This window comes from Strongylocentrotus purpuratus, unplaced genomic scaffold (assembly GCF_000002235.5).
Source record: "Strongylocentrotus purpuratus isolate Spur 01 unplaced genomic scaffold, Spur_5.0 spur5_scaffold_5, whole genome shotgun sequence".
Lineage (NCBI taxonomy): Eukaryota > Metazoa > Echinodermata > Echinoidea > Camarodonta > Strongylocentrotidae > Strongylocentrotus > Strongylocentrotus purpuratus.
Genome location: NW_022145611.1, coordinates 26,088,003 through 26,115,269, shown reverse-complemented (window position 1 = coordinate 26,115,269; position 27,267 = coordinate 26,088,003). Strand labels below are relative to the sequence as shown.

At 38.6% G+C, this 27,267-nt stretch overlaps 1 protein-coding gene across 1 annotated transcript; it reads left to right on the top strand.

The window, feature by feature from the left end:
• The first annotated feature begins 1,575 nt into the window (after positions 1 to 1,575).
• LOC100889473 (TALPID3 protein) lies at positions 1,576 to 27,034 on the top strand. The gene is made up of 19 exons (XM_030999146.1): positions 1,576 to 1,646; positions 12,691 to 12,805; positions 13,238 to 13,333; positions 13,888 to 13,956; positions 14,450 to 14,691; positions 15,112 to 15,184; positions 15,525 to 15,839; positions 16,677 to 16,863; positions 17,483 to 17,850; positions 18,191 to 18,283; positions 18,664 to 18,899; positions 19,520 to 19,653; positions 20,302 to 20,495; positions 21,356 to 21,563; positions 22,107 to 22,368; positions 23,253 to 23,467; positions 23,865 to 23,953; positions 24,475 to 25,099; positions 25,465 to 27,034. The coding sequence occupies exons 1-19, from the start codon at positions 1,576 to 1,578 to the stop codon at positions 25,896 to 25,898; spliced, it is 4,026 nt and encodes a 1,341-aa protein (XP_030855006.1). The 3' UTR covers positions 25,899 to 27,034.
• Positions 27,035 to 27,267: the final 233 nt, after the last annotated feature.

The window sequence follows — 27,267 nt, the reverse complement described above, 5'->3', positions numbered from 1 at the left end:
TTGTTTTTCTCCCTGTGAGCTCTACCTCTGCTTCTTCCTTCATAACAGTGTTAGCTCCATTTCTCCCTGATTTCACAAAGCCCAATCTGTAGGCCTCTAAATACTACTCACTTTATCCTTTGCTTTTCAATTATGTATCATGAATTTCTTTCCTTCTCCCTCCGGTATGTTTCTTTCCCTGGGAGAAAAGAGGGTGAAGATGTTGATGTACATCTCCCTAGCAACTATCTCATCCATCCATCATCCTCCCACCCATCTCATATGCAGGGCGCATTTCTTTTTTCCTTCTCCTAACCGGATAGCATCAGAGCAGCATCATCTATCTATCTATCTCTCCGTCTCGTCCCTGCATATATACTCTACTTGCCAGAGGTCTCATAGATAACATGATCATCCCATGTTTGCATGCTTGGTATATCTCCCAGCAATCGCTGCTTCGAATATTATTTCGAGCGACGCTATCGAAGGATAACATTGTGTTCATGGTTTGAAATCCATTCCAGTACCCATAGGAATTGCCCAAGTATATTTTGTTTTCCCCTGATGAGGCAGTTTCACACATTGTTTTTACACAGTTTGAGTAAGATTCTGTTCTGTTTTTGTTTTTAGGTGATCAATCATCTTAGTTCTCTTGCCCTTGTCATTTATCATTCCACACAAGTTATCTCTCTCCTCTAACCCCTATTTATCTCTGTCTTCCTCTCTCACCCCCCCCCCCCTCTCTCTCTCTCTCTCTCTCTCTCTCTCTCTCTCCATCTCCATCTCTTTGGTATTAATCGGTAAAGCATTTCTATGGAATGATGTATGACATGTAATACAAATAATTGATGATGCATGATCACAACTGAACAACTACACAAGATACATCACACACATTTACACCTTTCGCATGTATCAGCACATTAGGATGCATTTACATCACTGCAGGGATGTCTTTTAGATGTACTCTGTTAAATCTGACTAATCGGTAAGATGATGAGGAAATATATAAACATTACCAAACCTTGTGATCGGCACTCATAAGAATTAAGGAACACTTATTCCCATTAAACCTGAACTCCCAGGCAACTAACTCATGACAATGTTAACACTCTTTTATCTAACCTCTGATCTTCTTGTATGTGTTTTTAGAAATTTTCTGATTATTCAGTCTTTTTACTCTTTTAATGTTTCAAACAAAGCAGTGCAATGTGTTATACCGGTATACTCTTTTGTGTGAGGATCCCAGAATCAACTATCCTCATTTGCCAAAAGGGAAAAAGGACTTGAAAATTTAGACCCACTTTGTTTTTGCCTGGCTCTTCTTTGAATTACAATTCAATCCAGACAATGGGTGAACAACACAGCGGCCAGAGGAAGTCTAAACGCATCTCTTGTAATACATCTGGCGATATCGTACGACGGGACCGATACACCGCACCGGGATTTGAGTCGCTGTCAGTGGGAACCCATGACTAGCCTTAAACGGCCATCAATCACTCTGCTGCCGTCAGACACGGATGAATTGTACCTCACTCACCTTACATAGCCGACAGGTGAAGAAGCGCTCAGGTGTAATGTCACCGTGCTGCGGACATGGATATGTCACCGGTTGCCATGGTAACCAGGCGTGAGCAATCGTCCGTCCTGATTCACATGGGTCTCGGGTATCCTAAACCGGAGTCGCTCTGAACTCAAGAGTTATCTATCTCGCAAGCTAATTATTTTTAAAAGAAAACCGAGCCTTGCAAAGAGCGGCCAGAGCAGCTTATTAAAAAGCCGGGTGAAAGTGGAAAACATATCCTCCGCTTACTGTATTTGAAGAGCAAGAACATCTATTCTATTATTCAGGAGTTCACCTCCAAGAAATGGAGATTCAGATGTCCTCATTTTGTGGCAGGTTATGACATGCTCATGATGTTAAGAAATCATTTGATCGCCATTGTCCTCATTTTTAGGGTTATTTAGGACATCTCAGTGTAATGGCAGGTGCCATGTGTTGTGATTGAGGGGAAAACTCCAAGTAACTCAAGAGTTATCAATCTTTTTTTCCTTCTCTTTATTAAAAGATTTTTGGAATTTTATTTTTCTTCTAAACATTTTCAATCTAAACAGCTCAGTTGTTGAATGTTTCCAGTTCAAGATCTGCTTTTAATTTGATATGTTTTTTTATAATGTGTACTATAGTGTCAGGCACATGAATTTCCATATTTATTGCAGTCCTTTTTATTTGTCTCTGTTTTCTTTTCACCCTATGTTCTCTTCGATGATAATAACATCTTGAGCTATTGAATGATCTCCTGAATCCAGTGTACCAAATAGAAACCAGTTTCTCATCATTCAAGCTCAAGACGTTATCTAAGTGTCTAAACCCCTTCCAATGCTGAGTTATGAATGTGCTATCATCACTTATCCTATCCCATGTTCTCATGTCTGTTACTAGCAGAGACACATAGCTTAGCATGATCATCTAAGCACGGTCTGCCATGAGCCCTCTTAATGCTCAATTGGAAGAATCGTTTCATTCCGCGGCTCCTCTCACAATCTCTCTTTTCTGAGGCTGTCTAGGGCGGAAGCATTCAACATTCAAATCAACTGGAGGTTACTTGTTTTGTAGTCTGTTCAGCCTAGTGAGTTTTTTAAACAAAATTCATAAGAAGAAACATTGTATAAAGAAATATCCTATAGGATATAGGGCATAACGGGCATAGACGTGAGCAAAAAAAAAAAATATATATAAATATAAAGAAACATGAGGAACCTGGTTAGAGGGAGGTCAGTTGACACTGTGGTATTGCACAACATACAAGATAATAGCTGTTCAGTCATATATCAGGGCGTGTTCATGATAAACTCTGTCCACTTATACATGCGGATTTCACACTACCGCAAGTGGACCCTGATTCTTTTCATTCTATTGCAATGCTCTGATTCCCCTTTATACGACATTCAGACTTTTCGAGTTTTGTCGTACTGTACGGCTATACAATGAAATTTGCTAGATTTCTTGTTTTCATTTGAGACAATGCTCACATCCCCATTTCGCTATGCGGTATTTCGCCAATAAAAAGTCACATCTCCCTTTTTAGACTATACAAAAAAAAGTGTATAACTATTCATATTTTTGTATAGCTATGCAATGAATTGATCCAGTCTGAATGAGGGGTTAGTCGCTCACTGATCAGCTGTGTAGCAGGTTGATAGATGATACCAACCATGAAAGATGTACCACATCTTGATCAATTCGCCTGAGTTGTACATTCTGTTTGCTGAATTTTAGTGACATATTCCAAGGGAAGTAATGGCTCCCTCTAAATGTGAATTGGGATAATTTAATATATTGTGGTTTGATTCCTTGGATGCCCACCAAGAAAAGAAATACACATCAACATTAAAGAGAACTCCTGACAGCATCTTGAAAGATCTAAAGTCATGCTTTAAACATAATTATTTGCTTTTATAGCAAAGATGTTGGGTCAGTTTTAGAAGATATAATTAAGTACATTGTGAATTGGGTAGGCTTTAATTTTTTCCACAGAATTTTTCATGGGCTTGAAATATGCCCACAATACTAGAATAAATGATATGTGCAGTGTTTCCAAAATCCTAATGTAGGTATCTATTATCTAAACATGACAGACATCTAAGATTTTTTGAGGACTACAATGCTATGTGAATAGTATAGATATCTGTTAGTTTGTCTTAGTAAAGTTTAGGATTATAATAAAGCTGGAGTTAGAGATAGGAGTATGACCATAAGGTAGGACTCTACACTAAATTTTTTTGTGAACAGGTTTGGAACTAAACTTTTTACAGTCTTTATATATGAGCCCTGTTTTAAAAACTTTAACATTTAGGGGGTCCAGACTTAGATTTGGGGCGACCATGTGTCCTGGGTGCATGTTAGTGTCGATAGGTTAGATTCAAGTATGATTTATATGAATCTTGTAGCTGTACACTAGATATAACATTTAGCTGTATTTACCCTCTCTGCATTTCTTGAGTATTTTCAATGTGGTAAATAATAAAGAGGGGGTCATATTTGACTGCGATTGACCTCAAAAGCTCATCTTTTAGTTTCAATCTTCATATAAGCTGTAGCCTGGTGGAGATGGCAGAGAGACTGTCTGGCAGGCTCCATACAGATATGGAAAGCAGTCTGCTTCATGGTGTATTAACCCCCAGTAGATAGATCAGCTGCTCAGGGAATCTGTAATGTGATAATTCCCGTAGATGATTCGAGTTAGGAAGAAATCAATGATGGACTGATTTCTTTCTTTTGATGTTAACACTGAAATACTTGACGATGAAGAGACGAGAAGAGTTGTGATTTTAGAAAGGCTCAAAGCTAGATTTGGGGGCGTTTCCCTTTGTTGTAGAAATATACTCCCTGTTATCAAACTACATTGTTAATGAATTCTTATTATAGTCTTTCAACTTCTATTGTTGATTTCATGTCGCACATACTCTACATTTGCTTGTATAACATAAGAAAATACCACCATCCCCTCTGGAAAAAATCACTTTAAAAAAAGATTCTTTGAAAACAATGTAAAATGTGATGGAGAGATAACATATGATAATTACAATCAGAACAATATGGACAAAAATGTAAATTTTTAAATTGAAATGCTAATTTAAGAATATGTAAAACTATGATAACCTTGAATAAAAAGATGGGGGCGTAAGCAACAAGCGATGACAAGAGAAAGGGAAATGTAGGATTGAAGGAAGGGAAAGAGACAATTGAGATATTAGAGTGCAGAATATGAAGGGGAAAAAACCTGAAGGGGAAATGGGGAGGCAGCTATAATCATGATGGATGTATAGCTGAAATTCAAGTCAACTTTGCATTAATAGCAAAAGCACTGCACATGAAAGATAATGTGCATTATTTAGCAGTTTGTCATGAACTCATGACAAGGCAAATCCAAGCATGTCATATTAGTCAAGCAGATGTCACTTACATATACAAGCACGTATGTACAGAGACCAAGGGGTTGCTAAATAGGAGAGATTTGAAATACAATTATAAGGGTACAGAGTAATTTTACTTGCTTAGAGATGTTGAAGTATTTATTTCCCTTTATTTTAAAAAATCCTACAAACACTCAGACTCTTTTAAAACCTTTTGTAGTTGTCAATATATGTGATCCTTACAAATACTAACCATTTAGTATTGCCTTTAAGATGTCATGCAGTAAATGAAAAGTCAGTGGATATGTGGACCATATTCTGAGTTCTTTTTTGTGAAGGGGGCACGTAGTATTTATAAAGGGATGAAGATATTTAAACAAAATTAATTGTGCTGCACAGCCTAAACTGTCTACCAAGCTAATTTCTTCGTTTAATTTTTTAATCATTCCAAAATCTGTAGGGAACCTTGGAGATTGATTGATTAATCTCAAATTAAAAGAAAGGAAGAAGAAATCATTTGGAAGATTTGTGGAGGATATCAGTCTGCTTGGAAAGCTTTGACTGCTGAAGCTTTCATCAGATTTGAGGGGATTTCTTGACACGGCTCCTCCTTTTCCAAGTGATACAGGAAATGTGTCTCCTAACTAGCGGGCCGAGAGGAATCGGGTAAGAATCAGGGTGGAGTGCGTGCACGGAGAGAGAGGGGGTTCCTTGTCTAGGTCTAGAGCTCAAAGATCAGATTCTAGCGGGGGATTGAGATGGAATACAATCCGAGGAGTGAAAGATATACAGGGTACAGATCATTTATCGGTTACAGCTGCCAAATGTTTTGATTTTTTGTACAAAGGAGTGTTTGAAAGCAAAAACAATAAATATGAAAATTGTGCTTGAGTTGCTTCCTTCTTTTCCTTACTCTCTCTCTCCATTCATATTTTTAGTGTCACTGTCAAATTATAAATTGTGCTTGAAGACCATCACTCTCTCCTCTTTCCTTTCGACTCCCCCCCCCCCCCCCTCCCCCACCACCTCAAAAAAAGAAATCCTCCTCTCTCTGTCTTTATCACTTTTCTACTTTCACCTTTCTTTCCTCGATCTCTCCCTCCCTTCTTCTTTACTACCATTTATATACCTATATCCATCTCTCATTGAACCTGTCATATGCACTGAGGAAAGGGGGATAAAGATAGGAGCAAAATCAGCGAGATATGTAAAGTCACATGAGGAAATTTGACCGCCAGACTATTACACAATATAATAGTATAGAAAATAATTTAATGAATTGTGCTAGAGCTATAACTTTCTGACAGTCCCGCCTGTCAATTAGCTCCGCCCATATCTGTGAGGAGACCTTGACTTATATCAACCCCACGTTTGTTATGAAGTTCAGAGCTTTCCCCATTGGTTTACAACCGCAGCAATCACTAAGGAACCCCACCCACGACTACGACATGATGACATTTGGGATGTTTTCCATCAGGGCGGTTAGATGCTTTCCAGATTGCTTTATAAGTAGTCCTCCCTGGCTGATAATTCAAATAGAAGGGAGAGATTTGTTTTCTTGGGATGACTTCAAAGCTATCAATAGGGCTTACATGAGTAAGGGTGGTATCAGTGATTTACATCTGTATTATTGACGGCTTAGATTAAGTGGTGGGTGAGAAATATCAGCAGTAAGTCTGTTGGCTTACAAAATTATAGAGAATAGGTCTAAGGGCTGCTTTCTAATTTGCTTAAATAGCAAAACCTGTACTTGTTCCAGGACTAGTGCTGCCAACAGTATTTCTCATCAAATCAAATGTCCAAGAATCAAGAAGCAAAATGGTGCATTGTTGCTGACACGTGGATACAATTTAAGCCAACATACTTTATGAAGATGTCCATATTTTTTCTTTAGTAAGAAGGATAAATTATAACTTAAATTGGCATCAAACATGTCTGTACAACAACAAATGTGTTGATAATTTTTTTTTTTTTAGAGGTTACAGAGCTCTGTTGGGCCAGTAAGAAATATGAGAAGTAGGTGACATGGCGGTCCACGTCTATTTCATGTGTGATATATCCCTTGAAGCCACGAATTGATGGACATGCACTTGTACCATTCAGCGCAGAGATCTGATATAGATAGTGTCAAGCGAGGGCAGGAGACGGGCGGGGTCCCCAGCAGCTTAGCGACGGCGGCTACAGACAGGAAGCCATCGCCAAGCATCAGAGGTGAAGAGCTCAGATTTGACATTAATCCCAAGAAGCCAGAAGACGGAGAAGAAGCCCAACACTCTGGTTACCATGACAACCGATGAGCTGTTGCGACAACTTGGGAGAAGAAATGAAGCAGTGTGGCTGTGAGGTCATATCATCAGACTAGGCTAGGCTGGAGAGAGATAAATTGGGACTGTGTTTTTGAGGAGATTAATCAGAGATATGTCATAGCCAAATCTGGATCGATTTTTTTCTTTCTTTTTCCGTCCAACTCTTCTGACAAATCCTGTCCAAAAGAATTTCTCACAAGAGTCTTGTAAAGTTCAGAGCAAGTACAGTTTTCAATTTGCTGACAAAGATCAGGGTGGCCACACTTGAAGTGGATAATACAAGCTGATATTAAAACAGATCTGTTTCCCAAAACATTTAAAGTTCAAGGATATTGAGCATTTGTTCTGTGTCATGCAATTTTGTTTATAAATTTATTTTGAAGTTTTGCCATAAGAAGTAGAATTTTAAGGGGTCATTGTATCCACAATGACTTGGGAGTTTGATTGCATAGGTCAACTCACTAGACTGTATAGAAAGTAGGGGTTTCATAAGAAAAGGGTTAGATTTAATTACCATACCGAAACTGGATCAATGCGGTTAGTTTTAAAGTTGATGAAGCAATTCTAGTTATGCCAGATGTAGATATTTCTCTTGTCAATCTATTGGGATACAGTCTGATCTTTTCATAACCTACATGTTCCACAAACTCTAATCTGAGTTAACACAGCTTTAAATATTCATATTTCTGCAAACATGGGTTAATTGTTTTACACCTACTATTAGAACTTCAGTTGGCAGTGTTTTTGTTTGTTTATATCCTTTTGTTTTCATTCTTGCTGAATTTCTTGTGCAACTGAATTTATCTAACAACTGCAATAAGTAAAAGAAAGGCAAATTGTTTCAGTGTCACTATCAAACTGCAGTCTTTTTCTCCTTCTCCTTCTCCTTCTCCTTCTCCTTCTCCTTCTCCTTCTCCTTCTCCTTCTTCTTCTTCTTCTTCTTCTTCTTCTTCTTCTTCTTCTTCTTCTTCTTCTTCTTCTTTTTCTTTTTCTTCTTTCTTCTCTCTCTCTTTCTCTGTCTCTCTGTCTGTCTCTCTCTCTCTCTCTTTTTTCAGTATTGAGCAGATAAACTTACTGTGTCATCTGTGGAAAGGCCTTGCCTATTAACGAGGGCATAATCGAACTAAATAATAGATGGCATACTGTGGGCGAATATGCCTTTAGGTCTCAATCTGATTGTAATTGACAAAATAGATGGCATCACCCTAAGCGTAAAGTATTAGTTCGATGGCGAAGGGGGGTTGGGGGATAATGCAAATTTACTCCACATAACGCTGACGTTGACACTTAGACATTTGGTAATGATGTTGATGATTTTCGTCATTTCCATGTGAGATCTCCCTAGAGAAGCGACACGCCAAAGGAAGCGAAGGGCGGAGTCGGCAAGTGGTTTGTCGCCCTTCGGGGAAAGCTCCTAGAAGATGCATCTCTGAGAGAGTCAACAATTTATCAGATGCCTGCTTGAATTATCGGTGGGATTTACATGGAGTGACATTAATCTAGAAGAAGATGGGTTTGGCATGGACCGTTGGCATTTGGAAAAGTTTTCTCTTGCTTGATATGTTAATAATGCCTGTCTGATAGTGGTTGCTTGTTTGGAGGATGTGGGAAGTTTCCCCTGGAGGCTGTATGATCAATTAGATGCTATCCACTTGTGACTTGACAAAGCCCTGACCTTGATGCTGTAGTTCATTCCTAATTGAGGACATGTTTGGGATTGAAGACGAATCACCCACTCGTCCAAATTAGCTGGTTGGTCATGAACCAGAAAAGAGGGTGCCACCATGATTCTTTCACATTTAAAGAGAAGGTTGAATTTTGGGAAGAGGTGAAAAATAATTTGTGAGCATTACTCATTCTTATCATGCAAGTGTGGAAGAACATCAGTTAAGACATGTTCCCTGAAAAGCATGGCTCTTCAAATGCCTTCATATTCTAAATATGCATGTAACATCGTAAAAATCGGGTGGGGGGGCGGCTTTTTACGCCACGTGTTCGTGTAGTCCCATATACATCTTTCTGTGCAAGTGTTTGTAACTTTACCAAGACTTGGCCAAATTTCTTATCATTTTGATGATTCCAGAACCTTGCAATACACACAAATTCTTATATGCTAGATGATCAACCTTTTCTGGTCGATTCCACACCGTTTCTTTCACAATGCAATCGCATGACCATGCAGAACTCAACTTCATCTTTAAACCAAAGACACTGAAATGTCAAACCAAGCACATAGCTGTGAGATAGTCACGTTGTGTTTTGGCAAAGATGTCTGTAGGGTATGGAGGGATTGTATACTGATACAAGTAACCTTGGCATAAATCCCAAATTTTCAGAAATATGCTGGATTGATTTAGAAATGTTATTTAACAACAACTTCCTCAAACATGCAGCAATATATTTGACCACTTTCTTTGTGAATTGATTCCCTCATCCTGTTTATTCAGAATCCATCAATCTATCTCAGGATGTATTCCTACTTGACCCAAATCATATCATACCTTTGTGAAGAATCGCTTTTGGAGGTTTACATTTCTCTCTTGGAAAGTTGTCAATTTCAGAAGCTTGAGTTTCAGAAAAGTGTTTTTTTTTTCTTCATAGATTCCTCAACTTTGAAAATAATACTAATGCTATATCTTCCTTGAAAGTAGAAGGATGAAATGTATAAGTATACATGTATTAATATGATATATTTACAAACACATTGAAATTGAGAGAAACTGGATAAGTTTTGTACAACAAATGCTATGATTGAAAAGGAAGATGTGATGAGATATAGATTGCTTGTGAATTATTCTTTGCTTAAAAAAGAGATCAAGACAGGAAGAAATATGTAAATAACTTGTTGTTGTTTGCTGTGTTTGATATGAATGCATTCAATTTTTGTCTATCATACATTTGGTACCCTTTACTCTTCTTGTTTCTTTCTCATTATTATCCTCTATGTTCAAAATCTCAGTTCAATCAAGATACTAACTCTGATATTTCTCTTGGGAATTGAATCAGATTCAACATTTTTACTGGCAGTGAAATTTCTCAGTGCCCTCATGGGTATACTGGCGATGCATAGTGCTATCCATCAAAAGCTCTTCATTTTTATTTTCACTTGAAAGAATGTCGTAGCTAATTACCACAGAGTTGAAGACTTGAAATGAATTCAGTTACACGTGTCATCGGAGAAACAAATCAATTTCATAACTTCTCTAGATCTTCTTTCCTTCCCTGAGGATTATCTCTTCACCATTCATTCTATTTGAACCTGATTAAATCCTCCAATCGCTCATTGCTATTCTCCATTGACAAGATAAAGCATCCTTCGAGCCGACGACGGGTCTCCTCATCCTCATGCATTATGCAGAAATTATGTCATTAAACAACGTACTCTGTCCCCGTTTCTGCGCGCAAGCTGCATGGCTGTCATCGAGGCTAGATTTCCTGGAGACATACATACAAAAAAGACATGAAGAGGACAGATTATTGTGAAGTATGTTCTTGTCTTTGGAAGAGTATCGAGTTGAGAGTACTGAACTTTGCAAAGTGGTGGATTTTGAGGAGGGGGGGGGGGGGTCACAGTAGGCATGTATCTCCCTCACCAGTAAGGGTATGATGTTATTACTGATGAAAAGATAGGACAGATGATTATGTAGTGTGTTTTGTATTTGGAGGGATGTTGAATTGTGAATAATGAACTTTGCAATGGCAGTGGTGGTTGGAGGGTTACAGGAGGCATGTGCCCCTTTCCATTAAGAAATACTCCACCCACCCCCATAGACCAGTGTTATATTTTTGAAAAAAAGTGTTTTGTTCAGGAGCATTTTTTAAACTACTACCCCTTCCCATACTTACACCCCCTGAGCAAGTCTTGAAGAGCCCTCAAGAGCAAAAAAATGTTTCTTACTTTTGCCAGCCCCCCCCCCAAAAAAAAAAAAAAATCTCTGCACTCCATGACGTTCTTAGAGTGTATGAGTATGGGGTATTAGTTGTTTTGTTTTTTTTATTAAAAAGGAAGAAGCAATATGCACTTCCAGCTTTTCCCCTATTCAAATGAAAAAATATGTTTTCAAAAACTTGTAATAGCATTCAAAAGGTTTTGTAACATTATTCCAGTCAAACTTGTTATCAGGTTAATCTTAACTCTCTCTCTCTCTCCTTCTTTTTAAATCGACCCTTTTAATGGATGTGGTGTTCCAATTGGCTTCATATGATAAGTGTCTCACCCACTTCTTTTACTTTGCTCCTTGTGTTTTACTTGTTGTTTCTCTAACACTGATAAATGCCTAGAGGATCAACCTTGTTCTCATGAACTCTCTAGTTTTTTTTTTAGTTTTTTTTTTATATCTTCTTTAATATGGTGTAGAACAAAATTGCTTTGGGCTGCAAGGCTGTTTTTCAGTCTGTAACAAATAACATTAGTAGAAAAAAAACAAGTGCAATAACAACAACAGCACATAAAGAAATAATTAAGAAATACACAAAATACAAACAAATTATTACATGAGAAAAAAAGAGTGAGCAAGGAAAAAGGGGGAAAAAGAGTACATAAACAAAAAGTATCATGATCAAATCTCAATATTGTTTTTTTTAAATGGAAATATCTTGTATGAAGCTAAGAGCTTTATACGCTCAACTCATTCCATGTCAACTTTGATGAGGTAAAAGCACTCAAACATACATTTCATTAAATATCTATAATTAATGTACTTATAAAAATCATACAAATGTTATGAAGGCAAAACATAAATCCATTACTTAAATGTTACTGAGGAGGTTTCCAGGGTAAAAGGCACAACTGGTATCAGAGCTTGTGAGCTGACCATATGATATCATTCGTATTGATCAGTCGCTCAATGCAATACACTCCAACACTTCATTCAACCTGGATCGAGATATGCAATAAAATGCTGAAATGCTGAATTTTTCTCCAATTATTATTTTCTCCACATGAATAGGTCTCTCCCTCATATTTAAGAGAAAAGAGGAAATATCCTTTTTTTTAATACAAGAATTCTTAATTCTGTAATGCTACTGATTAAAAGATTGTTGAAGGGATGTTTGAAATGATATCATTTAAAATGCAGAAGGAAGAGCAGATGGATTTGAGAGATATTTCTGCTCGTCAAGAGAGGGTGCTGTTGATGATTTTGAGCTGAGGAACTATCGTATATGGAGTTCAAAGTTGCAATGCATTCTGAGAACTCATTTTCAGTTTTAAGTACTATTTTTTTGTAATGATTATGATTATGATTACTTGATAAGTAAGGTTTATTCTCTGAATAGAGATTTTTAGATGAGTAGATTAGCTTGATAGTTAAATGACTTAGATTCAGGATATGTCTAAGATTTACTTTTGCTTATTATTTTCACTTATTATTTTCCTTTCAGTGATAGGTGACTTAATAGGGAATCAAATATATAAACAAAACCCCAAAAATACACATAAATTCATGATGACAATAATATTTTGAATACTTTGTTATCTTTTATGCAGGCCCACTAATGAGTCTGATCAATCTGTAGGTTCTACCAGCCCTACTGTAAAGAGAGCACAGAGAATAGCCAGACAACTTGGAGAACTCAACCAACAAGTCAAACAAACAATACAGGTTAGTACTTATCTGCATAGGCCTACATCTCTTTCTTTTAATTCCTATATTATATATTTCATTTACCCCCTCCCTCTCTTTCTCTCTCTCTCTCTCTCTCTTTCTCTTTCTCTTTCTCTTCCTCTCTTTCTCTTTCTCTTCCTCTCTTTCTCTTTCTATTTCTCTTTCTCTCTTTCTCTTTCTCTCTCTCTCTCTCTCTCTCTTTCTCTTTCTCTTTCTCTTCCTCTCTTTCTCTTTCTATTTCTCTTTCTCTCTTTCTCTCTTTGTTTCTATATGAACTGCAATGGGATGTACATGTACAGTTGAGGTGAAGGGTGATAGAGAAGATACAATGGAATGCAAGATGATAAAGGAGAGATGGTAGAGAGTGTGGGTAAGAGAACTTCTTCATTGCATCTGTATTTCTTTCTATTTTCTGATTTTCTTGAACAGACTGGTGGATTGAAGGAAGAAGGCAGAAAAAGAAACACTCTTCAAGAAGCATCACCAGACAGGCATTACAAGGAAATATCCAAGAAGCTCAGACAGGTAAAAGATAAGATAGTATAGATATAATGACTGCTATGAGAGGAATAGTTGTTTTATAGGCTCAAGGTGATAGCCAGATGCAACATCCCGAGAGATATCATGCAAAATCAATATTAAAAGCGTACTCCACAACATGTTTGATATAATCAGAGACAAATTTGTTCTTTTCATATTCAATAAATGCTAGAGAGTGAATAGGATCTACTTGTCTAGAGTGAAAATCACTGAACTATATTTTTGAAATAGCTTTCTTCAATTTAGTATAATTGAGTAAAAGATTTTGCTTGCTTTTCCTTGTTTCAAGTCATCATACTGACAGGTCTTTAACAGACAAAATAAATTCCTTCTTCAAAGTGGTCCTTTAGATAAATTATTCCACAACTAAACCAATCTGTGTAAAAAACATTCTTGTTATGCCATATTATTCGTTTATGAAAACATTTATCTTGTACAGGATAATTTTCACGATAATGTCCTTATAAAAAAAAAATCAAAGAGCACTAAACATTTCCATGTATTAATGAATATGTATAAATCTGTTAATGGTTTTGTAGGAAGCAGAGAGGGATATGGACAGGAGAAAACAAGCTTGGCTGGAACCAGCACCTCTGGATGATTATCTGGTAACTATATTATTACATCTGCTGAGGATTGAATAAGAATCAGAAACTTATCTGTGATTGTGAGTTGCCATGCGCAAATTCATGATCAGCTATACCTGTCAAAACTGATGTACTTGTAAATATAATTCAACTCAAAGAAAGGCTTTCTTGGTGAAAACATATTATTTTTGTGACAAAGAGAAAATGAGAAAGTTAAAGCTCCATAAAATTGCCCCCTAATTTAATCCAATTGAGTGGTGCAAATACATATATCTATTTTGATATGTTGAAAGATATTTTCTTCCAAATGAATTATAATGTGGATTGTTCAGAGAGAATTTTGTTTACTGGTTCCAGTATGTAGTTTTTCTATTTTATGTTAGTTCATTAGGGAAATGAACACTTAATAGGAGAAATGTTATAATGTTATATTCAAATTTCATCATTTAGCACATCTCACTGTTACTCCATTAATAAATGTAAATCTGTGATCCTATTCTTATATTCATTGTAGAGGAGAACTCAAGATGTTCACATGACAGGGCCAGCATTCCTGCCCCCTCCCTGTTCCCATGTCACAATGTCCCCCTCCCAGCATAACGCCCCTGTCCTCACCCCACTGTGTGCAGAGGCTCAGGCTCTACTCAAGAAGGTGCAGACGTCCAAGGAGATGCTAGAGGAGAATCTGGACACGGTTGCTAGGACACAAGATGATGAGCACTTCTATCAAGTCATCCAGAGCATCTGTAGGGAGGGGTAAGTGGTAGATGGAGATCATTGATTGATTTGGCCTTGTCTTTGTGTGTATGTGTTGCTCTTTTTCTGTCTCTCAGTTGTTGTTTTTTCCTCTCTTCTCTCTTGCTCGCTCTCTCTCTCTCTTTCTCTCTCTCTCCCTCTCTCTCTCTCTCTCTCTCTCCATCTCTCTTCTCTCCTTCTCTTCTTCTCCCCCTCCCTCCCCTCTTCCCTCTCTGTATTTCTCTCTTTCACTCTCCCTACTCTTCCTCTTTTTTCCTAACTTTGTAGTCGTTAGACCTTGTTAAGTTTGAGTTACAGTTTTACTTGTATGTTTGTCGATCAATTCTTTCTTGTTATCTCCCTTGATTATATTAGAAAAAATGCCAGTTATGGTCACAGTTCTGTCAAATTCATTGCAATTGTTTTCCTCATTATTTGCAGAGATGGATCAGACTTTGCCAGAATGAAGCAAGCTGTTGATGAACAAATAGCTGCTATTGATACAGAGATCAAGGTATGATATAAATTATATTATAATTGGTCCATAACTATCAAGAACTTTTTTTGCCAGTCGCTACTGCATATTTCAACTCTAGGAATTCTATTTCCACCTCAATGACCTCAATGAATAATCTGTCATGGATATCACTTTTTAACTTTAGTCGGTCCACACATTATTTGATGTAAATGTAAAGTAAACTACATAAACTACATACATCATAGTAGATGAGAAGTTATACAGTGCGTAATAAAATTAATTGACAAGTGTATCTAAGTGATTAACAAGGAAAATAAAACTTGTAGTACCGGTAATTAAATTATAGTCTTTCTTTGCCTTTGCGTGCCTGCCACAGAGAGAATTACAACAAGGTAGACTTCACATCAACAAACCAAGTGGTCGCCACTCACCTCCAACAAGACTTCTTCCAGACAAGATCACCCAAAGACCACACCAACAACAGCTGAAGCAGGGCCAACAACCTCCTACAAGCAAGCCAGTTGGCCAGCAATCAGCAGGGCCAGGTCTGGGGAAGTTGAGCAAGAAGAAGGTGCAGGCAAAGATAGACACCGGTTTACGCAGACCTAGGAAAGGGGAGGAGCAAGAGGATGATTCGACAGAAAGGAACAAGGAGAACTTGAAAGAAAGAACAACTGTCCTAAAATCTCCAGTATGTTTCTTATGATTGAACACAAATGATTTCATGGAATATTGCTGTCCAATAAATCCATCTATTAATAATAATAATAATAATATTTACTTTTTATTTACTTTTTATTAAGCCTGATGGTCTCTCATCAACATTTACTTTTTATTCAAATCAATGTTCCATATGACACAATGTATTCAGATTTACTTAGACACGTTTTGTTCATACAAAATTGACTAGTTGATATCTTTTATTTCTTTTTTTGTTGAAAATCTCAAACGCCCTTAACAAAATTAATTAGATTAAAATTTCATAAAGGAAAATCACTGTATAAGTAGGATTCCAATATTCGATACAGCAACCGCAATGTCACTCCCGCAGGGTATGTACACATGTCCTGCCAAGATTTTGCAAAGATGGAAAAAAATGTTCCTTACCGTAAGTCAAATTCAAATTCTACCCTTAATGTCTGATCCATTCAACTGTAGGAAATAATAAAACTTGTTTCTTATAAAATGCTTTACCATTAACTGATCAAAATGCTACAGTATTATTATTACCCGTTCACTGGATTCAATAACTATTCTGCACGTTCTGGTGCACCTTCTCCACTCCCTTGGAACCATTCCAGCTAGTAGCCTTGTTTAAGGGCGTGCACATGCAAATCCAACTACCAGGACCTATTTAACACCTGGATGGAGAAGAGCAATGTAGATAAAATGCCTTGCTCAATGACATACGTGTCAAGCCAGGGCTCGAACCCATGACCTTTGCATTTCCAGTCAAGTGATTAAACCACTCCACTACGCCACCTCTATGATGCACCACTAAGCTTTGTCTGATCTATTCTCTATCTAGCCCAGACCAACTTCCAAACCGACCGGTAGAGGGCAGGATGATGAGCGCTATCTCAAGCACATCTATGGCCACACCCGTGTTCAGTCACAGAGGTCCACACTCAGGGATGCCCCCTATCTCCACTTTGCCAACCAGACACCTACCAAGACTAAGAAGATAGCTGCTCATCATGCTTCTCCAGTTCAAGGTACAAGCCTCTCTCCATCCCACCAACACCCCTGGGACCCGTTTCACAAAGCCTTTTTTCAATGACAAATGACAAAAACCAGGAACAAATCTGCTGATAACCAATCAGAAGCAAGGATTTCAGTAGCTTATAACAAAAAATGTCATTTATCACTGAAGACATGTTTTGTGGACCCCCCCCCCCCCCCCCCCCCCCCCCCCCCCCCCCCCGGTCTCTACCCCTCATCTCACACCATGCTGGGTACTGCCAACCATTTGTCTTAGAGTAGTGATTCCTTTCTCTTTTTTGTTTGCTTTCAAACTAGTGTTATGAACCCTAGATATTCCTCTCTTTCTTTACATTGCATTTTGTAAACTTTTTCACAAAAGTGTACTAAATGCAAGGTTTACAATAATACAAAAACCATAAAACATACTTTGCTAACCACAAGCCTGCTTGTAGTCATCTTCTAATTGATGCTGCATACTGTTACATTTCAAGATCTTACAACTTCATCTTTGATCTAACGGTATTGGCTTTTAATTATGACAGAGAATTGAAGAACAGTAATTCACCAACCATTATTGAAACTGGTTTGCTATCCATCTCCTCTTCATCTCTCTAACATATAACATAATAGCCCCAATTCAAAGACCCATCAGAACGCAAACAGAGACACACAAGAGCAGGAGCAGAGGAGTAGGAACCCACCTGCCCCTAACCTCCGCACCTCAGTACTACTTCAGCCCCTACCCAGCAGGACCCAGTCATGCACCTGTCATCGCCCCCGCCCAGCACCCCAACCCAGCAGACGGCCAGCTCATCCCCATGGCGATACCCCTCAGGGAGCCAAGGTTAGGGGTGGGGATGTCCCAGCCTGTCACCATCATCAGCAATGGGAGAGGGGCACCGGTTAGACCGGTAGAGGGGTCTAACGTGGCCCTGATTGATGTCAAAGATGAGGATGAGAATAAGATGGAACCAGAGAAAAGAGACCTCACTGTACAGGTAAAACGACACATCATGGAATGCAGAAAGCAATTATCATCAAACAAAGCCGTAAAAAGCCCTCATTATTGTCCATAATGTAGAATGTTATTAGTATGTGTCCAATTATATGTTCTCTTGTGTTCTTGTAAAGTTTGTAAAATATGCCTTTTTTTAAAGCACTTAAAACTCTTTTATTCATCATGATTTTTATCTAACAAAGGAATTGAATTATGATTATTTATTAATCAAATGTCAATGAATGATATCTTAAAGCTGACCTTCCTCACTACATTTCAAAGTTTTATAAAATATCTTCCAAAATTCTAATTTGACATGCATTGATTTCTTCCCTGTTCAGAGGTTACCCAATGTGGACATTGATTCCAATCCAGCTACCCCATCCCCATCACCTCAAGAAAGAGTTTCCCCTGGAGCACAGCCACCACATCAGGTAAACACACAGGTACAATCATCTCTTAATGAAAAATGATAATGCATGTACTTTTACATATACCCTTCTTAAACTTCGTAAGCATAGCATATTTACTTAGATTAGTATGTCTACGAGATGCCCCATTTTTTTGTTGTATTGCATATGTTGAAACAGTTGCTAGTCCTCAAAATTCCCAAAGGTTTACCGTACTTATCATTCACATGAACATTGACATAAAAATGTGAATATCTACATTCACAACTAGAAAAATGCATGACTTCCAATGAAGAAAAAAAAAATGTACTGCAGATATCAGAATCTAGAAATCGTCTTCTTACTAAATAGCTAACAGCGCCATCTATCTCTTTCCATAACCCCATCTTTGATTGCTTATACAGCCATCTGAGGAGAAGGAGGAGGAGGAGGTAAAGCCCCCATCACCAGAGATCCCAGGTATCTCCATGGAAGGGATGCAGGCAGCTAGGCAACCCTCCTACCATGGACCACCCTTCCCACCCCAGCAGCTACCCCCATCCCACCACCACCACCCAGCAGGTGGTATCCAGCCCTCATCAGATGAGCTGGCTGCTGGTATCAGAAGGATGGAGATGCTGCAGACCAGAGCAGTTGACTGGTAAGGGTTCCCCCAAGTGATTTAGTATCCTCCGGTTTATAAAAGTCACCTGCCTCTTTAACCCTTCCCTTTTCATTAAAGATCTGTACTAATTGCAACCTGTTAAATAAAGGTTATCTGCTTGTGAAGACAACAACAAACAAAAATATTTAAAAAAATCCTTGAGCCCTTTTCATGTTAGGTTTTACTCTAATTATGTAAACTATTTCATTTACCTCTCATCACATACGAAACAATGTCCTATTATGCTTTAAAAATTATTACTCTTGCTTTAGACTAGCAAGAAATAAATGACTTGCAGAATTCGAATAATTATTTCTTATTTGATACCCATTTCAAGAAATGGAAGGGGAAGACCACTATAAACTGTTGAAATACCTTGAACACAGATTTTCACCAAGTCCTAAATAGATTATCAAATGCTATACCATAGGTAACATACAATGGTATTAAAAAGGCTTTTACTCTTACAATCTTCATTGAAGTTAGAAAATGTTGTGTTTCTTTATAGAAGTATGCATATTCTTCAATCCAACAGCAATAAAATCTGATGAAGCATGAAGGATCAGCATGCATGATTCTTAAATAATTTGATTTGTTCTCTGTTGGTTATGTGAAAGGGTTGAGCAAGAGTTGATGTCTCGTTTTATCAGTGGGACTCATCTACGGCAATCAGAGAGACTTCAGCAGCCAAGCACCGTCCATGGTGCCAGGCCTGTCAGCCCATCATCCTCAGAAGACTCTGATCATGTCGGTGAGATATTGGTAGACAAAATAGACAGAGACGGCTAGACAGAGCTTAATTTTAATTTCTCCTAAAGCAATCTCCTTATATTTTATATTGCCTAAAAGAAGCATTTCTTTATGTTTGATTTTACAGAATTAGGGGTCTTTCTAAATTGTGAGGGTCATTGATGACATACATAAGGCTCCATCAACCCTATTAGAACTTTTTTTATGTTTCAATAAAATTTGTTATCATGAAAACATTTGGGAGCTGCTACCGTATTGTTTGGGTTGAGGCAGGATATTTGGGATTATTCTAGGTGTTGCAAATTATGGCTGTTGTATATTCTAGTATATTCTAGTTTGAATTCTTGTCTATACACTGCACAAATAAATTTATTTTCTAGCTGGAATGATTATGACGTAGTCGTCATGCCATCTTTGGTCATCCAAAGACTTTCACATCTTGTCCCCAAAGGTCATACAATCTTTAAGATATAGAGTGTTTGTGTAAGCAGCTCCTTAAATGACACCTGAGTCTTTAGATAACTTTAACAACAAACTGTGACACACATAATGACATTACTTTTACAAGCATTTTTTAGTACCTTCAAGAATCTTTCAATGAAAATTTGAGTGACATATATGTTATTTTTTCTATACCCTTGCTGTCCAGTTAGTGCTCTTGGGGGAGGGGGTCTGCAGTTCTTTGTGGATGCCGGACAACCGGTGAACCCCACCCTGGTTAACAGTCTTGTCCAGCAGGTGCTGGAAGAAAAGATCGCCCTCTGCCTGGGTCAGCATCAAAGAGAGAGGTCATCCGTTACCATGCCAACTGTTCATGATGCCAGACGGCCCACACCACAGCCTGTTAGTATAGATAATGCAACTTTCACATGTATTAAAACCCCACTGCACTACTTATAGCTACTTGTGCCCTCTAAATAGCAAACAATGCCTAATCGGTGCCCATTGGTCCCCCATGATCCTCTTTTCTTGTGTTAATTGAGAGCTGATTTGATGAGATAACCACCTGTCAGTGACCTTGCAGAGAGGTCTAATCCCCCTGGCCAAACTAGTACAGACAGGCTTTAAAAGATAGTGTAGTGATGGTGATTGTAATGGTTCCTTGGGTAGCTAGTGCTCATTTCCGTTGCCATAAGGTATGATTCTGGGCCTCCAATATTTTTATTCATGCTTTAGCCAAGCTGCCATATATAATATTCCATTGGTCAAAAATATTTTTTTCCTTCCAGATACCCATTTAATACCACTATCAAGAGAGAAAACTGAACAAAATTTTTTTTTTATCTAAAGATAAATGTGCTAGGCAAGAATTTGCACCCTTGATCGTAAGTGAAGTGAATAAATCTATAGCAAGGTTTCCCTTATGAGGTAGGTTAAGGTTTCGAAATGGAGCTGCTTGTGTTTTGTACTATTCCGAAGTTTTTTTTAATGATGATTGTATCCAAATGGAAGCGACTGTTATCTTCATACCAACAAACAAAGTTTGATGAGAAGGCCTCTACATATGATCTGAACGTTTGTAGCACATACATTCCATCCAAGCACATACACCCGGGTAATAATATAATGGCAGGGGTCCCCAAGTAGAAGAATATTAATACTGATGAGGCTACTCAGGGTAAACATGGCATATTATGATATTATATTATTATTATTATTATAAAGGTATATCCTTGTCATATTATTTTTGTGTGTACTTGCAGATGGGCCAGCATTCACCCATCCCCACCCCTGAGCCTACTCCACCAGCCTCGCCCCTTGTAGCCCTGTCCAGAGAGCCTTCCCCCACCCCTAGGGATCGCATCCCTACCCCAGAGGCCAGTGAGATGGGGGAGGGAGCATCAGGAGGAGCCGAGTCGGAGACAGAGAGCTGGAAAGATCTGATGAAAGATTCAGATAATTCTAACCAAGGTAAGGAAAGAGGGATGAACTTGTTGTATTTGTTAAAGACCAATTACTGCACGATTGTCTAGGTTCTGAAAAAGCCTTCTGCATTTTAATGTCTTTAGCATGTATAACCCAACAGTGAATCAGTTCAGGCTTGCCTACTCTGTCTAGTTTCATGATTGCCAGCTACAGGATTGTTGACTAGATTTTGGACAGCAATAATTAAGTAATTCAAGGTATGATTTTTTTTTTTTTAATGTATATATATGAATTTCCATCAGTATGGTATTCCTGAGATCATGCATGTTAATGAGCTGGTATGAAATACATTTCTGTTTTTGTTAATTGAAGTAAAGCTATACAAAGAAATGCTTGCAATGTAGATTATCCAACAAGTCCATTCCTTAATATTATATTTTGAAAGAGGAAGAATATGGTTTTATGGACAAATTTTCTTTAATTTTTCATATACATGTATTATCCTTTCTAGTATGATTTGATAACCATTGATACTATGGTTTCTTCATGATACTTACATAGACCTCTTTCTCACCCTCCTTCCACCAGAAGCAAACACCATTGCCGCACCAGGTCCAGAAGTCGTCACCACCCCTCCCACCACCCCGCCCCCCATCAACGCCCAATCACCACCCCCAATCCCAGGGGAGGAGCCCCAGACACCGGTTCCTTCACCTCCTTCCTCCCCCACGTCCCTGGTGGGTGTACCCTCCGAGCCCATGGTTACCCCTACTCCTACCCCGGAGCCAAGGAGTCCGGTAGCATCAGAACCAGAGGAGGATGCCTTCCAGGCTACATTGCGTACTCCAAGGTGGGTTTATAAGCTTCCTAGCTATCTAGGGAAGAGATTAGTGAAAACTGGGAAATGAGCTCCGTCTAAGTCGTGGAATAGTCAGGAAATTTGAGAAAAACACTTCAATTAAAGGAAAATTCTGGGAATTAATTGCCCCGAAATAGAAAGTAGTCAGTTTCATACATTTTTGTTTTGTATCCAAACATCATATCAGATAGATGATTGGCATTTTAGTGTTTAAAATAGGTTGATAGGATGATTCTGGACCTTTGAAATTCCATCAGGGCAAAATCAGGGCAAAACATATCTGGAGTTTGGAGCCAGAAGGGCATTAATTGAGTTAATACACTTCTGGCTCCAAACAGACGATTTTGTTTCATGAAATGCTAGAAACTGTGTGTAAGTGAACTTTTATTGTACTATGTTCATGTAAAGGGCCTTGACATGATAGTACATTGCCAATTGATCCAATGCCAATTAGTGCAACCACTATTTAGTGTCATCTCATTTCATGTAAACACATACCGGTAAAGTAAAGAGTACCAGCTTCTTTTCTGTACAACAGTATGTGTGTGTGAGGTAACCTTCCATTGTGGCAAGTAGATTTTGCATGTTAATAAGCACTATTCCAATTTTTAATTTATAATTTTTCAGTATTTAAAGTTATATCGGTTTGTCAGACTACATTTTAATGTTATGAAATGAAATAAGCTTAAATTCTGGAAAAGCTGCTCATAGTGAAACATCTAAAGTGAGATTTAGCTAATTGTCAAAGAAAGGATAAAACTGTTCCGTTTGGCAAATTAATATTACCAGAAACAATAAATGCTGTATAGTGGATCTATGCTATGATTTGAAGTCTAATTTATTTTCGTTTTTTCTTCCTCATATACTTTGTTCAGTCCTGAGCCACGCCTTCGATCCCCTACACTATCCCCTCTACCGCCCCCTACCAAGGCTGCCACCCCTGCTCCACCCAGTGTAGCATCCTCCAGCACTACTGAGTCAACACCCCCGGACTCTACCATTACGCATTCTACAGGGAGGGAGGTATCTGAGGGAGAATGGCTGGTCAGTGAGAGGGAAGAGGGACGGGTACCAGATGAAACCTTGTTTGGTGAGACATATGGTCAAATAATGCAAATTAGAATATTTTATATTGTATGGTATCCTTGTGATTTTGCTGTTACATCAGCATCAGTTTTAATTCATTAACCTTGCTGGGGTCTTGCTTTTCAGTATAGAATGGAAAGTATTGTTTTGTTCAATGTTCCAAACTTGTTATAATAATAATTATAATAAGGTTATTTATATAGCGCCGGTATCCGTCAGGTTTAATCTTCAAGGTTAAATTTACTGTTTGGCACATGCTTATTCTTTGATTTTTCCCGTTCCTTCTTGCTTGCTTTCTAATGGTAAATTAGTTTGTGATAGAATCAGTATTTCCTTTTTTTTTTTTACTTCAATGCATTAGTCTAATTTCTGTGATTTGTTATCTTCTTCCAATCTGAAAGGTGTTTCAGAGATGGCGGCCTTTGATGAGAGTTTACCAAGCAGTACAACCAGCACTGTCAAAGGACCAACAGACCCTGACAAAGATCAGGTATACATTCAGCATTTCTTCTTCTTACTTCTGCTCTCTACTTTGACATCCTCTATATCTCCCTATATCTCTCTTTGACCTTTGACCTCCCTTCTTGTCTTACATCTTTTCTGTAATGGCTCTTTTTTTAAATCCCTGCTTAATCCATCAAATATTGTTGTATTTTTATTTTGTAATTCCATCAATCCTCCATCCATCTGTCATGTGATCCTTAATGTGGGACTGCACTGCTTGTAACTACTTTGCGCCCTCTATATAGCAAACAGTGCCTAAGCGGTACCCTTGCTCCCCCATGGTCCCCTTTTTCTTATGTTAATTGAGAGCTGATTTGATGAGATAACCACCTGTCAATGACCACACAGGGAGGTCTAATCCCTCCTGGCCAAACTAGTGCCGACGGGCTTTAAATGGAATAAAAGTAATCCAAATATGATTGTTTGTACTGATGCACTTGATATACTGTGTACATTGCAGGAGAAGCCTTAACACTCATTTTATATTTTGAATGTTTATCTTCTAAGGAGGAACCCAGGAGTGAAGGTGAAGTGGACCCTAGCCGTCTGAAGCTCACCAGAGATCCAGTCGTAGCCCTCCTGTCTCGTCTTCGCCAGGCGCCCTCTGGTGTCCCTCATCCTGGCCACATACCCCCTGCAGGAATGCATCCCACAGCTGCTTCTTCACCACACAGCATCAGCAGCGCAAGCAGCAGCAGCGTGGGGGAGGTGAGCGAGGGGCAACGCCCAAGTCTCATGCCACCGGCCGAGCGTCTACTCTACCAGGAGGCCTACCACTCGAAGCCTCCCGAGGCGGGTTTGGACCACAGAAGATCCCTTGGTGAAGTTGGGAGCAATGGAGAGGAGGGGGAAGATGCTGTGAAGAAGGGTACTGATGATACACCCTCTAATCAAAACATCTCTCCAAAGGCAAGTGCCTCCCAGCTGATGGTGGCACCGAGTCCGGTAGCCAGGGTCATTCAGGTTGGAAGGCAAAGGACTCCAGAACCGAGTCCGGTAGCCAGGGTGATTCAGGTTGGAAGGCAGAGGACTCCAGAACAGATAGAGGATGAGGAAGTGGAGGAAGAAGAAGACTTGGCAGAGGCTGATATGACTGCTGGAGGTACACTCATAGATAGACCACTACCAGCAAGTAAGAAGATAATCTATCGTCATTCTTTGTCAATGCATGGACATTTAGTGTATCAGAACACATCCTTAATCTATCCTTTGTATTCTAGCTTAAAGAAAAAGGGACAGCCCCTATATATGTTCTTATTATAAAAAGCAGAGCACATATATCAAAAGATTCAAGGCAAATCAAACAAGTAATTAAATAAGTCATGAATCTTTAAATAATACAAATATGACAAATAGCTAAAGACCAATTGGCAACTTCATCATAACACAGTGATGTTGTAGGTACAATGCTGACTATTTTTGTATACTGTTGTGTAATGAATTACCCTTTTTTTTCGAGAAACTTTATTCTTGTTCTGTTGTTCATCACTTGATCAGGTTTATACTCCTCCATGGTCAGTGATCCAGGCAGACATACCATGACACCAGACGCTATGAACATGGATGCTTACCTCCAATCAGGATACCTCAGCCAAACCTTCAGCCAATCAGAAGGAGGGTTGGGTGGAGCTACCAGTGACTTCGAGAGTTCACAATTTCTCGGCCAGACTAATAATTCGGTCACGGGATTAAACGCTTCCGGTGCTGGGCCGAGGGGTTCAAGTCTCCTTGCGACAAGTGGGATGTTTTCGGAAGATTCGCTGGAGGTTGGGGTGGCTATGAGAGGGAGGGAGGAGCGTATGACACAGAGGTCATTTCAGGTTACACTGCCCTCTATTGCTGGGTTAGATGAGAAGGAAGAGGAGAGTGCCAGTGAAGGAGAGGTGCATGGAGGGGAGACAATAAGTGATGTTTCAGAAATTACCCTTTGATAACTTAATTCAAAATGTCTCCTGATGTAATAGAAAGCACAAATCTTACATGGAGTCCAGTGTGTGTGGGTCAATTAATTATCTAGATTATTGCGCAGTGGAGTGGTGAGAATGAAATTATAAGCTCTGTCAAAGTTTTGGTTCTTTAAAAACAAACAGTAAAAGTAATTTGACAAGACACAACGGAGCAGTTGATGTCTATTGTATCTATACATATCTATTGTATCCGTTATCTTCCGAAAATGGTTTGGAAAAGCGAAAGTGTGTGAACTGAGTGCCTACTAAGAAAGTGAGTGCCTTTTTGTACATCATATTTGTTTTTTTCTTTTTCATGACTTTGCAAATTGTGCTCTAATCAGCAGTTTTTGTCCTGCATTAAAACTCATGTAATACTTCTTCCCTGAGTGCCCAGAGATGAACTATTTTTAATTCATGTGTTTCAAGTTTGTTGCATTATTAATAGTTAGGATTCAGATTGTATGCATATAGTTGTTGACTAGATTTATGAAGTTGTTTCAGAATAAAAGATAAAAACCCAGCTAGAGTTTTAACATGAAATATGGGATAGTCTTGACCAGCATTACCCCCCCCCCCCCCCCTCCCCCCCCCCCCTCCACTCCAAAGAAAGAAAAGAAATCTCCAAAGTAACGATAAGACCCAGTCCAATTATCATCATCTCTTGAGTGCTCTTTTCTGTGAGTCACAGAAGGCCTTTTATTATCATTCAGTCATGCCTATATCCTTTGTATGTCTTATGGAAGAATGTAGATCACCATCTTTGAATGGTCCTTTGTGAAACTTCTCAACCGTGATAAGACTTCTTTCTTTGATTTGTCCAGTCCTATTCATTCAAGCAATTATGTGGAGGTCACATGTTAGGAGAATGCCCCTGTAATGCAAACCTCTTTAGAAGAAAATGGCATCCAAGGTTATATCTCCTAGCTACAGTGGAATGAAGTTGCATAGAACACTATTCTCTCTGGTAATGTTTATGAAAGTATACCTTTGTTGATTTTTCTTCCTGCCCAGGTCGAAAATCCCATAGAGACCAATAGAGACCATTAGACAAATTATGTTGGTCTCTTATGGTTTCTGTTGGAGTCGCCCGGAAGCCTTTATATCCCCCCCCCCCCTCCCCCCAAATGATGTGTCTGTGGTCATTCAAGCATGGTGTTGTTGTTTTGTTTTTTTACTAAATGTCACAGGTATGTGTGTGTGATAGGAGTTATCACTATGAACATGACTGACAAAGAAAGCGGACAAAATATACAGTTTCTCAGGTAGACAAAGGAACATCCCTTCACTGCTATTATGTAAAAAGTGAATATGCATGTGACACCTGTTCTACACATTTTTTACATAATAGCAG

What these genes read in the sequence shown, in the direction of transcription:
- LOC100889473 (XM_030999146.1), top strand. Translation starts at nt 1,576, where the DNA reads ATGGATATGTCACCGGTTGCCATGGTAACCAGGCGTGAGCAATCGTCC. An exon ending in AAAGAGACCTCACTGTACAG is followed by an intron (nt 17,851 to 18,190) that starts GTAAAACGACAC and finishes TTCCCTGTTCAG; the next exon opens with AGGTTACCCAATGTGGACAT. An exon ending in GCTACATTGCGTACTCCAAG is followed by an intron (nt 22,369 to 23,252) that starts GTGGGTTTATAA and finishes TACTTTGTTCAG; the next exon opens with TCCTGAGCCACGCCTTCGAT.